Source organism: Xiphias gladius, chromosome 15 (assembly GCF_016859285.1).
Source record: "Xiphias gladius isolate SHS-SW01 ecotype Sanya breed wild chromosome 15, ASM1685928v1, whole genome shotgun sequence".
Taxonomy (NCBI): Eukaryota; Metazoa; Chordata; class Actinopteri; order Istiophoriformes; family Xiphiidae; genus Xiphias; species Xiphias gladius.
Window position 1 is genome coordinate 12,829,996 of NC_053414.1, and position 14,284 is coordinate 12,844,279.

A 14,284-nucleotide genomic window follows, 5' to 3' on the forward strand; every position below is an offset into this window, starting at 1 on the left:
TTTTTTTTTACATTGCTGTTTTTAAGTTGTTTTTATGTGAACACTTTTTATTTTAAATGTCCAGGTGTTATAACCCTGGATTCTGATGCATTGTGTATCATTCCAATCTAATTAAAAATTACAGTTTGATTGATTCAATGCTGCACAGTACATTGCCTCAAGCCTTTTTTTTATTGGCTTCATCAGATTCAGTGCCACTATGAGGGTAGTGCAGAGTGTTACTGCCATCTGCTGGAAGATCATTTAAGCTACCAATCTCCATTTTCCTTAAGACATGAGTTTTAGCCACATTAAAATATGGTTTAACACAGGCAAAAACAGCATTATCATTTGTTACTTTTCAACTAGTTTTAAAACGTCTGTTATTTAATTAAACTAAATCACAGTTTGTAGTTGATGTTTTACAGTAGCTCTAGATTTACAGCCTAGCCAGAGAATAAATCAAACATACCTGGATTCACAAATTTTGGAGGGAGATCTGAGCTTTTCTATCCTTCTAGCGCTGACATTTATAAGTGCCGGTGACTGTCTAGTACAGTGATGATATGTAACTAGGTACATTTCCACAAAAACTGTACTCAGGTACAATATACTACACTTTATACCTACACTTTAACTGACTTTTGCTATGTTATGTTACTTTATACTTATTGTATAATCCACTGAATTCCAGAAGGAAATATTCTTTTTTTTTTTTTACACCTTAAATTAGTAGTTACATTGCAGATTAAGATTTTACATAAAAAACACATGATCGGTTTATGAAATAAAACTACTCTTTAAATTATTTAAAATGTTCTCCACCTCTATCAGCTGCAACATCAAAATGTTGCTTATGTTAGTGTATTGGTTACAAAAATCCAATAATGTTACACTGACAAGGGCCATTTTGCTGCATCATAAGAACTTTCATTTTTGCTGCTTAAGTAAAGGATCTGAAAAAAACTTCTTCCACCACTGATCTTGTAAAACCTGGGTGTTAATGCAGCATCATGTTCACTATGAAAATACATGCACAACTATCTTGTTCCAGTGCAGTTCATAAAACAAACTCTTAAAGGACTTGAAGCACTGCCATCTGCTCCTGTTCAAGTTTCCTCTTTATGATATTAAGAAAGTAAAACATATTGACAACAAATAATTTGTCAGGTTTTTTTTCCGTTTGTTTAAAGGAGACGATTTGGACTCAAAACATTGCTCTTTCTTAATATGATAACGAGGAAATTTTAACTGGAGCAGAAGGAAGTGTTTTGAGCCCTTTATGACAAAGACAACAGCAATGTGTGCCTTGGACACAACTGTATTTAACCTCAGTTGGTTACAGGGCCTCTCTTTCTCTCCCTCTGCGGACCAAACACACTCTGGGGATGTGGCTCGGGGTCGACCAATCACGGCTCAGTGAGCTCATTCACAGCAGGACTCTCGGCGGATTAAACAGAGGCATCCCCTCTCAGACACAGGGAAAACTGGCAATGATTAATCAGTCAGGAACGCTGTGTGTTAAACCTGGATAAATGAAATGTTACTCACATTCCTAGGGTCTCACACCCGGCTTTCCATAGTTAGTGGAAAGAACAACATAACAACATTAAGGTAATGTCAGTGTCACCTAATTTTTAATAAACTGACAGATTTGGTTCCATGATAACTCTTACGTCTCCGCCCGCTAAGCCATGTAGGTCCTGCCACCACGGTGAACTGTGTGGGACATTATGGAATCTTTGTCGATCTCTGTGCAGACACATTAATATAAACCTAAAACTCAAAAGCAATAAATAGAAAAATCCTTCTAATACCATAGAATCCTCCAACAAAGTAGAGGATCGATAGTAATAAATTTATGAGTATATAATATATGATAAAATATAAATCAAAAAAAGATGGGACACTTAGAAGCTCTAGAGCTGCTTCGTTTAGCATATGTTGTGCTTTAATTTTCTCAACCACAAAATCTTGTTTTTAAATTTCCAAATGTATATTATTGTCATTTTTAAAATTATTATTAAACACTAAAACATTCAAACTCGATATACTAATTCAGTCTAAACAACAACCCTGCAATAAATCCTACCTTCATGAAGGTTATACTGAGAGGTGTTTCTATTATTTCGTCTACATTGTTTAGTATATTAGGTTATCAAAGGCAGTTGACTACATATTAGAAGTACCACCCAGTGCAATTTAATAGCACCACAAACTACGGTTGTATCGACACCTCTCTCAAGCATTTTCAACAAAAACAAAGGTAGGACTTACTGCACTACATTAGTTTTAGCTAGGTGTACCTAATCAACTTGCAGCCAAGTGTATTTGGGAATAAGGGCACATTTGCATGTTCCCGTTTTCTTCTTTCCAAAAATCTAATTTTCCCATAATCCCCATACGGTTAAGGGCTGAATTTAGGGCAAGGTATTATGAAACAGGCACCACCCGTGCTAAACTGCTGAGAGGCCAAACACGGTGTGATGCAAAGTTCTTATCTGCTCCATAATGACCCTTGCTCACCAGTTCGCGTCACGGCTCTCCCACCCCTGAGATATAACAAAAAAAAATGTGTGTCTGGTGTCCGACTGTGACTGTTAAAGAAAAAATCAGACATGAACAACAGTGTATAACTGGGTTTAAATGAACTCACGGGCACCTCCTGCGTGATACAACACCTCTGCTACAAAAGTGAAAGGGCAGTGTGGGGGTTTGTCTATGAAGACCACTGAAGACACCTTCACTAAGCCAATCAGCTCCAAATGCTTTCCCTGTCGTTCACACATCTCTTCTGTCATTGGCTCAGAGCAAGCACAAGCCTCCAACGAACCTGACCGATAGTGTTTTATTATAACTCTTCTTAAGCGCAGACACTTGGTCTAATGAAGTAAATAATGACTTAATATTGAGTCAGTGGCAGACGCAGGACAGATGGAAAGCCTGCAGACATCTCCAGTTTCTTCTTAGCGTACTGAATGCCAATGTGAAGTCAAGGCAAGAAAATAACATTTACAAATATTGATGATAGTTTATGGACGCTTCTGAAAATATGCCACAATTTGGATGAAAAGATACTGGGGTTACAGTCACAGAATGGAGAGGCAAAATAGTTGTTTTTCTGAAAAGTGCCTGCACTGTGGGGTAAATTGAACATTGACTTTCTGACAGTCGGTGGACTTTGATTTGACCCGGGTGTACAGGAGTACAGTAACGCCTCTCTGTGGATGTCATAAATAAAAGCCAGCCAGAGAATATATAAATGCAGAGCAAAAGATGCTTCTCTCCTTCATGTGAAGTGGGGCCCTTTATGGATTATAACCTGGCCTATCAAATACTGCCCGGCAACAAACAACCAAGGATCAAAAGGAACCTTACATTTTAGACAATGTAAGTATGTTTGAAATTTTTACAATTAATCTCCTCTTTTACTGCCGGCTCATAAAAGATATCATCGTTCACTGACATCTCAGTTTTACAGATAAAAGATTTGCATATGGGGTTAAAGTTTATATCGTGGTTTTCCTACAAGAGAGTCCAACGCTGACTTGCTTCTGCACGTGTGTCTCTGTGTGCGTACCTGTCACCGGCAGCAGGAAACATGGTAGGACTCAAACCCTCAGATGTTCCCCCTCCACTGGGGGTGAAGATGGCGAGTGCTGGAGCAGCAGCCTGTATAGCTGACATTGTCACATTTCCTCTGGACACGGCCAAAGTCAGACTACAGGTATCTGTGCAGTAATACTGGCAAAGAAGGACAAAGATTATTCACGCGTTACTGGTATCACAAGACCTATGACATGTTTTCTTCACATTTACTAAAATGCACCAGGTATTACATTGCAATTATAATGATTAGCTACCCAATTTGAAATAAACGACTTAGGAACACAGTGTGATGTTGGCTACTATTGACCGACCAGGTCGACTTTCAGCTTTGTCCGCCTCAATACCACTAAATCAATTATACTCATCGACGCTTCTGTAGCTACATGCTGCACCTTTTCTTCTTGAGGTTGTCCTACTTTTGTGCTGTGAAACCGGTCTTAGCCTTGAGTACAATCTGTGACCACAGATTCAGGGCGAGAAGAAAGCAGTGGAAGGCATCCGGTACAGAGGGGTGTTTGGGACAATCAGCACCATGATCCGAACAGAGGGGCCCAAGTCTCTGTACAACGGGCTGGTAGCCGGTCTGCAGAGACAAGTGTGCTTCGCTTCCATCAGAATCGGCCTCTATGACAATGTCAAAAATTTCTACACAGGTGGAAAAGACAGTAAGTGATTGCAGTACTTTTAAAGTACAAGCAAGCTTTTGTTTTTTTTAATGACATATTTCTTTATATATCATATCCCCGGTAACAGAAATGGTGAATTAAAATCATGAATTTAAATGTCCCATGAAACATGCATGTCAAGTGAATTTTATTTGTACAGCCCACAATCACAAACCCGTGTTTCAAGGGGCTTTATAACCTGTACAGCCTGTACATCAACAAGAGGAAAAACAAAACAGAAACACTGTAACATAGGAAAAAAGCCAGACACCTTAGGAAGAGCATCGTGGAGGGATCCCTCCTCCACTACAGCCAGATGTGCAGCAGCTGCTGTTTGTACAATAAAGACAGAAGTAACAGCAGCAGAAGTCTCATATTGAGATACAATTTCAATGCTAAATAAATAAAGTACACAGCGTGTAATATTAAGTGCATGTTAGGTGTAGTAAGAGTTTCAGCCAAAGTGTATGAAGACCTGAGGGCAGTGACACTGACGTTGTGAGAATTGAGACTCAGGGTTTGTTTTGTTTTTGTTGTTGTTGTTGTTGTTGTTGTATAGATAGAAAAGCATATTTTCGTGCTGTTCTGAAACCTTTTACCTAAGTAAAAGTATCAATATCACCATGACAAGGACACTCACGTTCAAGTCCTGCACTCGAAATCGTGCTTAAGTAAAAGCACATGCAACTACCGGTGGCTGTTCCTGTCTTTTCGTCTCCAGACCCGGGCGTGCTGGTGCGTATCCTGGCCGGCTGCACCACGGGTGCCATGGCAGTGTCCTTTGCGCAGCCCACCGACGTGGTCAAGGTTCGCTTCCAAGCCCAGGTGAACCTGGACGGCGTGGCTCGTCGCTACAGTGGCACCATGCAGGCCTACAAACACATCTTCCAGAATGAGGGCTTACGTGGACTCTGGAAAGGTGCCGCGGAGGAAGCGCGCTTCGAAATGTCATGCTCTCTTGGGTCTCGCCTGACATGAAAGTAAGACCCAGAATAGCTTTGCAGCTGATGAGTAAAGTGCGGTTTTTGTTTTTTGTTTTTTTTTATTCCTTTCCGGCTTCTTTAGGCACCCTACCCAACATCACAAGAAACGCACTGGTCAACTGCACAGAGCTGGTTACGTACGACCTGATCAAGGAGGCCATTCTTAAACATAACCTGTTGTCAGGTGAGAGAGAGGGAGAGAGAGAGAGAGCACCCACGCACGTGTGAGATACAGTGACACACACACACACACACACACACACACACGATCAATGCCGTCCCAGACAGACAGACAGCTGATTGGGCAGAAGTCCACACACCCTCTCAGCCCCTTTAGCTCCTCCACAGATGATAACGGCACACATGCCGGTACAGAACACGGCTTAACCCCCCGGTTGGTTAATAAGACATTTGCCCCTTTCACACGTTTACACCCCCCCGACGCCGGTTTTCCGTGAACAAAGGCCCGGGTCCACGGCCCCTTTCCGCCTCTCTCCGCAGACAACCTGCCGTGCCACTTTGTGTCCGCGTTCGGCGCCGGCTTCGTCACCACGGTGATTGCCTCCCCGGTGGACGTGGTGAAGACCAGGTACATGAACTCACCCCCGGGCCAGTACAGGAGCGCCGTCAACTGTGCCTGGACCATGCTGACCAAAGAGGGCCCGACCGCGTTCTACAAAGGGTGAGCGCTTTCTGCCCGAACCCCGCCGCACCTTTATTCGTTATGATTGAAAATATATATATATTCAAGCAATGAAAACCTGAGCCGTTGTTCTTCACTTCGAGCCTCTGACCTCGTCTTGTTTTTTTTTGTTTTGTAGATTTGTGCCCTCATTTCTGAGGTTGGGATCGTGGAATGTCGTGATGTTCGTGTCGTTCGAGCAAATCAAGAGGGCCATGATGGTCACCAAGAAGCGGATCGAGGCCCCGAATTGAGTTTAGTGCTTCAAAGTTTGACTGAAAAAAAAACACCACTGGATGAAGAAACCTAATGTGTACCAATTCGGGTTTTTTTTTGTTTGTTTTTTTTAGCTTTATTCAACAATCTTCTTGTCCTGTGGTGACAAAGAGGACAACCCTTTTTTTAAAAAAAAGAGGAGTACTGGACAGTCTACCTTGTGTTTGACTTCATGTTCAACTCCTGTATCAAGAAGACACACACCGCTCCTTTCATATTTATAAATTTGTCATAATGAGCCCATTCCAAATAGTTTGGGAGTGAATGATATGAACACAAGCTTGTGATAACCTCCTCTGGGAAGTGGGGTTTGCACTTTAAGACCTGTGACTCTAAATCTGCCAGTCATACATTTCAGGCAGCTTTAACCAGTGCAGGTTTTTATATTAAAAAAAAAAAAACAATACCGGTGCCACAATAAAATGTAAAACATGATTATGTAAAGCTTAAAATATATTTGACCTGTTTTACACACACTGTGCTTGCTTCTTTCACTTGCCCCTACAACACATGGACACAAAACACATTTCAAAACATCTAACTGTATTTATTAACTCAGGGCAAGTTGTGTAAATCATTACAGAACTTCCTCAAAAGCAAATCACAGCATTAAAATAGCAGGTAATGAAAACGCAGTATCAGTCGTCAGGCATACATATTTATGGAAAGCAGGCGAACAACGTTTTTTGAGCTCCACATCATTATCATTAGATAATACAGGTGGCATTAATGGTATCAGTGGGGACCTGTTAAACCATGCGCAACCATTCAGATGAGAAACCCCACGGTGGAATTCATTCCTTACATTAGGCTTCAGCCATGGTCTCCAGACATAAATATCCAATTCCTGAGCAGGACAATTGTGAGAACAAACACAAACAAGACAGAAAAAAATACGGTAGTTAATCGCCATTTTTCAATAACTGTCTGTAAACTGCAACAATTTGGCTACTTGCTCACTGAAAGTGCTTCTACGCTCACAAACGACAGAGCTGTTCGTATCACCCCAGTCCTCTGCAGCAGCTCTCATTTCCCCTTCATGAAGTACAATTAGCCCCTGGAATGGTCATTTCTGAGGTATAGGGTGGTAGATTCTTGCTCTACTTTTAAAACAATTAAGTATGACTATAACAAGAACAGAACATGACTAATGAACCACAAAACCAAATATAAGAGGATTCATTTGTTTGAATTTTTGAGGAATGTGAGTGTTTAAATGTTCCGCGCTGGTTATGCAGAACCTTGCTGCCTTCTTACACCTGATCAAACAATGCCAGGGGCTTTGGAGAAATCGGGGGGGGACCATAATAACCCTTTAAAATACTTTATTTATGTTAGTTTTTAGAACGGACAGTCAATGTGAAGGACACATCAGGGCTCTGTAGATGTGTCTTGACTATGTTATGGAATTTTTCTCTGTACTGATTGAACTGCATGATGCTTTCTGGTTCTTCCGCCACCCAGAACTTATCAAATTCGTACGCCAGGTAACCTAGAGAAGAAGAAACGAATGCGTTTAGAGAGTTTTCTCTAAACATATAAATAACAAAATTTGAATCAGAGGTGAATATAAAAAAAGAATGACGTTGGGTCTACTGACAGTACAGCTGATGAAAGTGCCGGAGTCCAGGTGTGCCCTGGACTGTATTGTAGAAATGTGGTTTCAAAGCACCATTCTTCAGGAGGCTGTAGGCCATCTCTGTCAAGTTGATCCCAACGATGGCATATGAATAGCTAAAACATGTACGCAAAATGAGTATAGCACGGACGTTAAACGGGACAGCATCTTGTGTACACGTGGAGGACATGGTGAACCTGACGTCTTCTTCTGTCCAGGTCTAGTGATAGTGAGGCAGTGATTTTAAAAAGATGACACTCACACAATGCCAATGGACAACACACTGGTGCTCATATATGAATGTCTCTTACCCTAGTTTAGGATGGTTTGCATGAGACAACACCTGACGAGCCTCGTCTGTGTAATTTTCGCTGAAAAAACTGCAAACAGCAAAAACATTGTAGTATCATTATTGCTCCCCAACTATGGATGAGACCGCGTAAACATGCACTCACTGGTGATAACTGCAAACATTTACCGAGAAAAATCTACAAATTTTATATGGATAACATTTTACATTGTAAGCAATGTGAATATTCATTTGGATGCATATTTAAGACTTTATTTCTTTTTATTTTATTGTATGTCTTATAGCTATTCATTGAGTACTCACACGAGATTGATTAGTCCCAGCATGCCCATTCCTCTAAAGTCAGTCTTGGGGTCATCTCCTTGGAATCCGATGTCTCCCCACTGTTTGGTTATCCTTGATTCCAGTTTGACTGTTGGCATCAACAGGTCCCAGAGCTGAGGGAACAAATATTTACAGCATCACACGTTTTAATTGACACAATACTGAGTTACAGGTACAATGGTTTCGAATGTGATTTTGTGCACAACATTTTGGATTCATAATCAATACTTTCAACATGGTAATGTAAGTCTATGCCATTTTATTGTGCTGGTAAACCAGATTAAATTTCTAATTTCACAAATAAATGTGATTTCTCCCTCTAAAGTTTCAACTATGTTCAAAGTGTTTATGTTAAAAGGGCTAATTAGTTCATGGCGTTAAGTCCGCTACAGTGTATCTGTCCATCCAATCAACTGTCACTTCACTCAGTGTTTTAAAAATTTGGTCCAAAATGTCACTGAGTCGTCACAACATTTTGGTGGCTCACCATGTTCCAATATTGTCTGAGATATTCTGTCATACTCATGTGACTCTCATGACTCACAAAGAACGACAGAACAACTGCATGCAAATGCATTCACCGAGCACTTTATTGGGAACATCATACTAATACTGGGTAGGGCCTCCCTTTGCTCTCAAAACAGCCATTCCACAAGATGTTGTGAAGATGTTGGAAACTGTCCTCTGAGATTCTGCTCCGTGTTGACGTGACTGCATCACATCATTTCTGCAGATCTGTCAGATGCACATTCATGCTGCCAATGTCCTGTTCTACCACATCCCAAAGGTGTTTCATTGTATTCAGATCTGGTGATTGGGGAGGCCACTGAAGTACACTGAACTCACTCATGCTCATGAAACCAGTTTGAGACACTTTTGCTTTGTGACATGGTGCATTATCCTGCTGGAAGAAGCCATTAGAAGATAGTAAATTGTGCCTATAAAGGAAAACACATGGTCAGCAACAATACTCAGAGAGGCTGTGGCATTCAAATCAAGATTGATTGGTATTAAAGGGGCCCAAAGTGTCAAGAAAATATCCCCCACATCATTACACCACCACCAGCAGCCTGGACTGTTGACACAAGTCAGGTTGGGTCCAAGGATTCATTCTGTTGACCCCAAATGCTGACCGTACCATCTACGTGCCTCAGCAGAAATCCAGATCCTTCAGACCAGGCTACGTTTCTCCAGTCTTCAACTGTCCAATTATAGTGAGCCATTCTCTCAGTCTGGCCATTCTCCTCCAACCTCTCTCATCAACAAGGTGTTTCCGTCCACAGAACTGCCGCTCACTGGATGTTTTTCATTTTTCACATATTTCTGAGTAAACTCTAGAGACTGTTGTGCCCAGAAGAACAGCAGAAGTGGAAAATCCCAGAAGAACCGCGGTTTCAGAAATACTCAAACCAGCCATCTGGCACCAACAATCATTTCATGGTCTGAGCCCCTGAGATCACATTTTCCCCCCATACTGATGTTTTATGAGAACATTAAGTGGAGCTTCTGACCTGTAACTACAGGATTTTATGCATTGTGCTGGTGCCACATTAAATTGGATAGCTGCATGAATAAACAGGTGTACAGGTGTTCCTAATAAAGTGCTTTGTGAATGCATGTATACCATGGAAATATCCTTATTTGTTCCGTGGAACATTAACTAGGTAGATAAAGCAACTGCTTCAGTTTTTTCTAATGTATAGATCTAGAGGCAGGGGACACATACCTTCAAAAGCATGGCCTCGTGTTCTGCATTCTCCGAACTGAAGACTTCCTTTCTCAAGTCTTCCACAGAAGAATAAAGACTGCTGTATCCTGTTATTTGTAACAGACAGATGTGCAGGCTCTCCTTGAACCTGGAAAAGTAAAGAGATTAAACCAGTAAATAATCATTAAATCAGAAAATATACTTCACTGAATATGATGAAAAGTAAAGCATTGCAGATGAAAAATTCAAACTAGTAGATAAGATGTAACCTTACAGGGGATCTTTCTGGGGTTTGACATTCTTCTCTTTCATAATTTCATCCACACATTGATCTAATTTATCCTTGCTGGTTTCCAAAGCTCCTCTTAAAACCTACATGGGAAGAAAGCGCATGAGAGTGAGGAGGTAGCAACATTAAAATAATGATACAGCGAGCCCCCAGACAGACAACTTGCAAAGTGGCTGCTATATAATCTTTGCTGACAACCACAGTGAAAATATGTTTCTCAAAGTCAACCCCTGGAAAGATGACCAAGCAATTCTGATTCCACACTGAACTGGACTGTTGATTAAAAAATGCTTACCTCGCTGTAACCATAAATGACAAGTACAGTCGATTCATCTAAGCCTGGCAAGTGTAGTGAAAGATAAAGACTGATAAAGCTCACAGGATATGACTTTACTGGGCTTCACACATACAGCAGGCTTAAAGTTAATGTAGAGGTCAGTAGTAAAGCAAAGGCTGTTTGCTTGAGACTTCTCGTAGAGGTCAGTAGTAAAGCAAAGGCTGTTTACTTGAGACTTCACTGTGAGCCCACAAAGTGTAAAAATCACCTCAGACTAAACAGGCTTCCCTCTCCCATTCCCATTTGCTGCAGCACCAGAATTATGAAATGGGACCACATTACCCCAGTCCGAGCATCTCGAAACTGTTTCCCCACACATTCTTTTTTTTCTTCAAATCCCCAGAGGTTGCTCACTCCGTATTTCTCAAGTTCTGACCCTCTCAACATTGTTAGGGGCCCGAGGTTCACCCAACAAAGACTCCTAGCCATCTTACAGTCTGGTAATAGAGATTTGTCCATAGCAGCCATTAGGGGGAGACTGTGACAGAAGAAAAGCCTCTGGTGTGTCTTTTCAGAACTCGTGTCTGCTTCCCATTTTGATAAAGAAGCCTGTGTTTTCACTTACTACATTATTTATACTGAATACGATATTTTCTAATCTATTTAACCAGGAAGGTTCTTGAGATACATTATCTCTTTCACAACAGACAAAACGGCAACATAAAATAAGTCTCACATGATTACATAAGAACACACATTATTAATTACAACAATCACATATAACACAACAGAAAAAGACCTGAGAAACCGGAGAGAGATAAAAATAAATATTTAAAACAAGTACATTCCCCATGAAAAATTTTTAATGTGATGTTTAAATGTCTGATATGAAGGCAGCATTTCCAGAAAAAGTTTATCTTGCTTTGATTGTGTTGCTGGTTTTGAGGATTTATGGTTATGCTTGACTGTGTGTCTGTACAATACGTGCAACCTAAAATTATATGTTACTTCCTTTACTCCATCTTTTCTAGCCTTTTTTCTTGAATTTTGTAAGGGTGATTTATTATTTCCGTAATCAATATACCTATCAAATTAACCATTTTGTGGTTAGACTTGTAGATTTACTTTTTAACCATTAAAATGGGCACAAAAAAAAAAAACAAGTTCACAATTTCCTGTGCCAAAAGTTACGCCTTAATATTTTTTCATTTTTTTCTGACCAAAAAAAAAAAAACTAACTAAAAGCTATTTCATCTGTAATGATATTAAAACACATTGAGGCAACAAATCCTCAATTTTCAGAAGGTGAAACCTGAAAGTGTTTCCCATTTTGGTCAAGAAATTATTTAACCAAGATTATTTAGAGATTATCATAATATTTATAGAGAATTTGCTATTGATCAGCAAATTTGTGCTAAATTGATTGTGTTTTTAGCTTTCAACAGCTATATAAAGTAATTTAAACTTAAATTGATATAAAACTGTCCCATTGAAAGCAATTGTTAAACCACAATTACTGAAGTTGTCCCTGGAATCTGCAATCCAGTGTATCAGAAACAAAACTAATCCTACGAACCATTATCTACGAAAAAATGTGAAACAATGGAAACCTTTCTTACCTTGTTCTTAGATGACTGGAGGGAGTATTCTACAACAGGACACAGGAAGAAGATTAATATTATAGAAAAAAAATGTTAAGTAAGCATTAAAAGTAGACCAGATTTAGGTTGATTTAATTCACCTGCTTTTGTTGTCCTTGTAGCCCCTGGTTTGTATCCAGAGCATATTCTCTGCAGCTCACATTTCCCTGTCACCTGTCTGACGAGCCACTTCAGCCAGTATCTCAGGAAGGATGTGTAGATGTACTGCCAGATACTCCCCAACATTTTCTAAGACACAAAAAGTGAAAAGACATCAATCACCTGAAGGAATTCAAGAAGAAAAATATGACAGTCAAGTAAGCAATCTAATATTTATTTTTAACATTTGTCTGATAAGCCACTTTGTCAACAAGCCTGAAATGGGTGCTTGACTTAGATAGCATCACTTATCAGTGGTCCTGCATCATATGAACGTGGCTCCGCTTCGATTTTTATTCCATGGTGCAAGAAATGCTTCGATCAGCAAAATACTCAGCAGTAAAAAGTATAAGTTAACATGTGAATATTTCTGTGGCTTACATACAGGCTGAACAACTATGCACAGGACCACTTTGTAAAAATACTCTGTACATGTAAAAGTCTTGCTGTCAATTTTAGACTAAGTAATCTTATTTCAAAATACAATTAGGCGTTATTAGTACAACCATATTCAGACACAGTATTGCCATTACCATTATTAACAAAATGTACATAAAGTATCGAAAGTAAACGTAACAGTTATTGTATATTATTAGTGCATTAACACGTTCGCAGCGTTTTTGTGGTGCAGCAGATCGAGCTGGAGCCAATTTATCTACCTTACAAAGAGCTGGACATTTTAACCTACAACAAGGCCACATAAACTCTGTAGACACTTTATTAAGAACACCTGTCCAACATAATGCAATTCAATCCAAAACAGCTGTCATAAATTCTACCTTAACTAAGTTTGTAATGTTAAGTTTGTGTTGACACTGCCACGAATGTGTAACTTCAATCATACAGTCTCACCCGGGGTTGTTGCTTTTCTCAGTCCAGTTTAGGGTTTGCTGTCTGTCATACGTGTTGTTTAGTGCAATAAATATTGGCAATTGTAAATTTGCATTTCTCGGCCAGTGATTTATTCAATGCAAATGTAGAACGGCAGATCTGGAAACTACAGCATCTATGTTGTTCGATAACGTAAGACCATATTTTCCCCTTAAATTACGTGTAATGTAAACTGTATTTAGGTGCAGGGCTGTACTTAGTTACTTTCAATCACTGTCACCATTGTGACTGGGACTGACAGCGGTCAGTTCGGAGGAGCTGAGACCATTAATTCAGCTGGTCGCCATTAAAATACAAATACAAAGCCTACACTAAGACAGCATCATGTTAATGCGAGAAAGGAGAAAGCTAGCGAACATTCAAACAACCAAAACAATACCATTGTAGCAACTAGCCTTAACGCTAATGCTAACTTCAGGCAAACGTGACCATTCAGTTTACAAATGATTTGGTGAGTTTAGTGGCGCTTTGGGAGGAAATGTAACCACTGCATATTAATGTTAGCAAACTACTAGCTAGTCACCCCTGATTTTATTAAACTAGTTCGGCTAACTAGCTTCAAAACTCCGAGATGACACTTAACCGGTTCAGACAACAGGTTGTCATTGTACTCGCCTAACTGTTAGCTAGCAATATCACGTGAACCTACATTAGGTTACGTCGCAAGCATTGGCGTGCTGGATGGCATCTGGAAGAAATTAAAGTTAATCTTACCTTACTGTCGCAGAGACGATGCTTCCAGACACAAGATAAACACAAACTTAGCTTCACTTTGAAGCTACCAGCAGCGTGGGAAGATCAGCGACGTTTCTCTTGACAACAGTCTGGCTCTGATGCATTCACGTTCACGTCGGACACAAACCACTTCCAATGT

At 40.0% G+C, this 14,284-nt stretch overlaps 2 protein-coding genes across 4 annotated transcripts; one reads left to right on the plus strand and one right to left on the minus strand.

Moving 5' to 3' along the window:
* The first annotated feature begins 2,812 nt into the window (after positions 1-2,812).
* On the plus strand, positions 2,813-6,787 carry ucp1 (uncoupling protein 1). 3 transcript variants are annotated; one of them, XM_040145122.1, is made up of 7 exons: positions 2,813-3,369; positions 3,512-3,706; positions 4,055-4,253; positions 4,975-5,172; positions 5,319-5,420; positions 5,738-5,918; positions 6,058-6,787. In XM_040145122.1, the coding sequence occupies exons 2-7, from the start codon at positions 3,581-3,583 to the stop codon at positions 6,170-6,172; spliced, it is 921 nt and encodes a 306-aa protein (XP_040001056.1). In that variant the 5' UTR covers positions 2,813-3,369; positions 3,512-3,580; the 3' UTR covers positions 6,173-6,787. The 3 variants fall into 3 exon arrangements, with proteins under 3 accessions (XP_040001056.1, XP_040001055.1, XP_040001057.1); XM_040145121.1 differs by having other exon boundaries at positions 3,573-3,706; XM_040145123.1 differs by having other exon boundaries at positions 3,576-3,706.
* A 720-nt stretch (positions 6,788-7,507) lies between these two features.
* On the minus strand, positions 7,508-14,284 carry elmod2 (ELMO/CED-12 domain containing 2). Its single transcript, XM_040145126.1, has 9 exons — positions 14,125-14,284; positions 12,462-12,609; positions 12,340-12,368; positions 10,429-10,526; positions 10,173-10,302; positions 8,426-8,559; positions 8,124-8,192; positions 7,795-7,928; positions 7,508-7,686 (listed from the first exon to the last, which is right to left on the minus strand). The coding sequence occupies exons 2-9, from the start codon at positions 12,604-12,606 to the stop codon at positions 7,529-7,531; spliced, it is 897 nt and encodes a 298-aa protein (XP_040001060.1). The 5' UTR covers positions 12,607-12,609; positions 14,125-14,284; the 3' UTR covers positions 7,508-7,528.

What these genes read in the sequence shown, in the direction of transcription:
- ucp1 (XM_040145122.1), top strand. Translation starts at nt 3,581, where the DNA reads ATGGTAGGACTCAAACCCTCAGATGTTCCCCCTCCACTGGGGGTGAAG. An exon ending in TAAACATAACCTGTTGTCAG is followed by an intron (nt 5,421 to 5,737) that starts GTGAGAGAGAGG and finishes CTCTCTCCGCAG; the next exon opens with ACAACCTGCCGTGCCACTTT. An exon ending in CCGACCGCGTTCTACAAAGG is followed by an intron (nt 5,919 to 6,057) that starts GTGAGCGCTTTC and finishes TTTGTTTTGTAG; the next exon opens with ATTTGTGCCCTCATTTCTGA.
- elmod2 (XM_040145126.1), bottom strand. Translation starts at nt 12,606, where the DNA reads ATGTTGGGGAGTATCTGGCAGTACATCTACACATCCTTCCTGAGATAC. An exon ending in ACGAGGCCATGCTTTTGAAG is followed by an intron (nt 8,560 to 10,172) that starts GTATGTGTCCCC and finishes TTGTTCCCTCAG; the next exon opens with CTCTGGGACCTGTTGATGCC. An exon ending in GCACTTTCATCAGCTGTACT is followed by an intron (nt 7,687 to 7,794) that starts GTCAGTAGACCC and finishes CTTCTTCTCTAG; the next exon opens with GTTACCTGGCGTACGAATTT.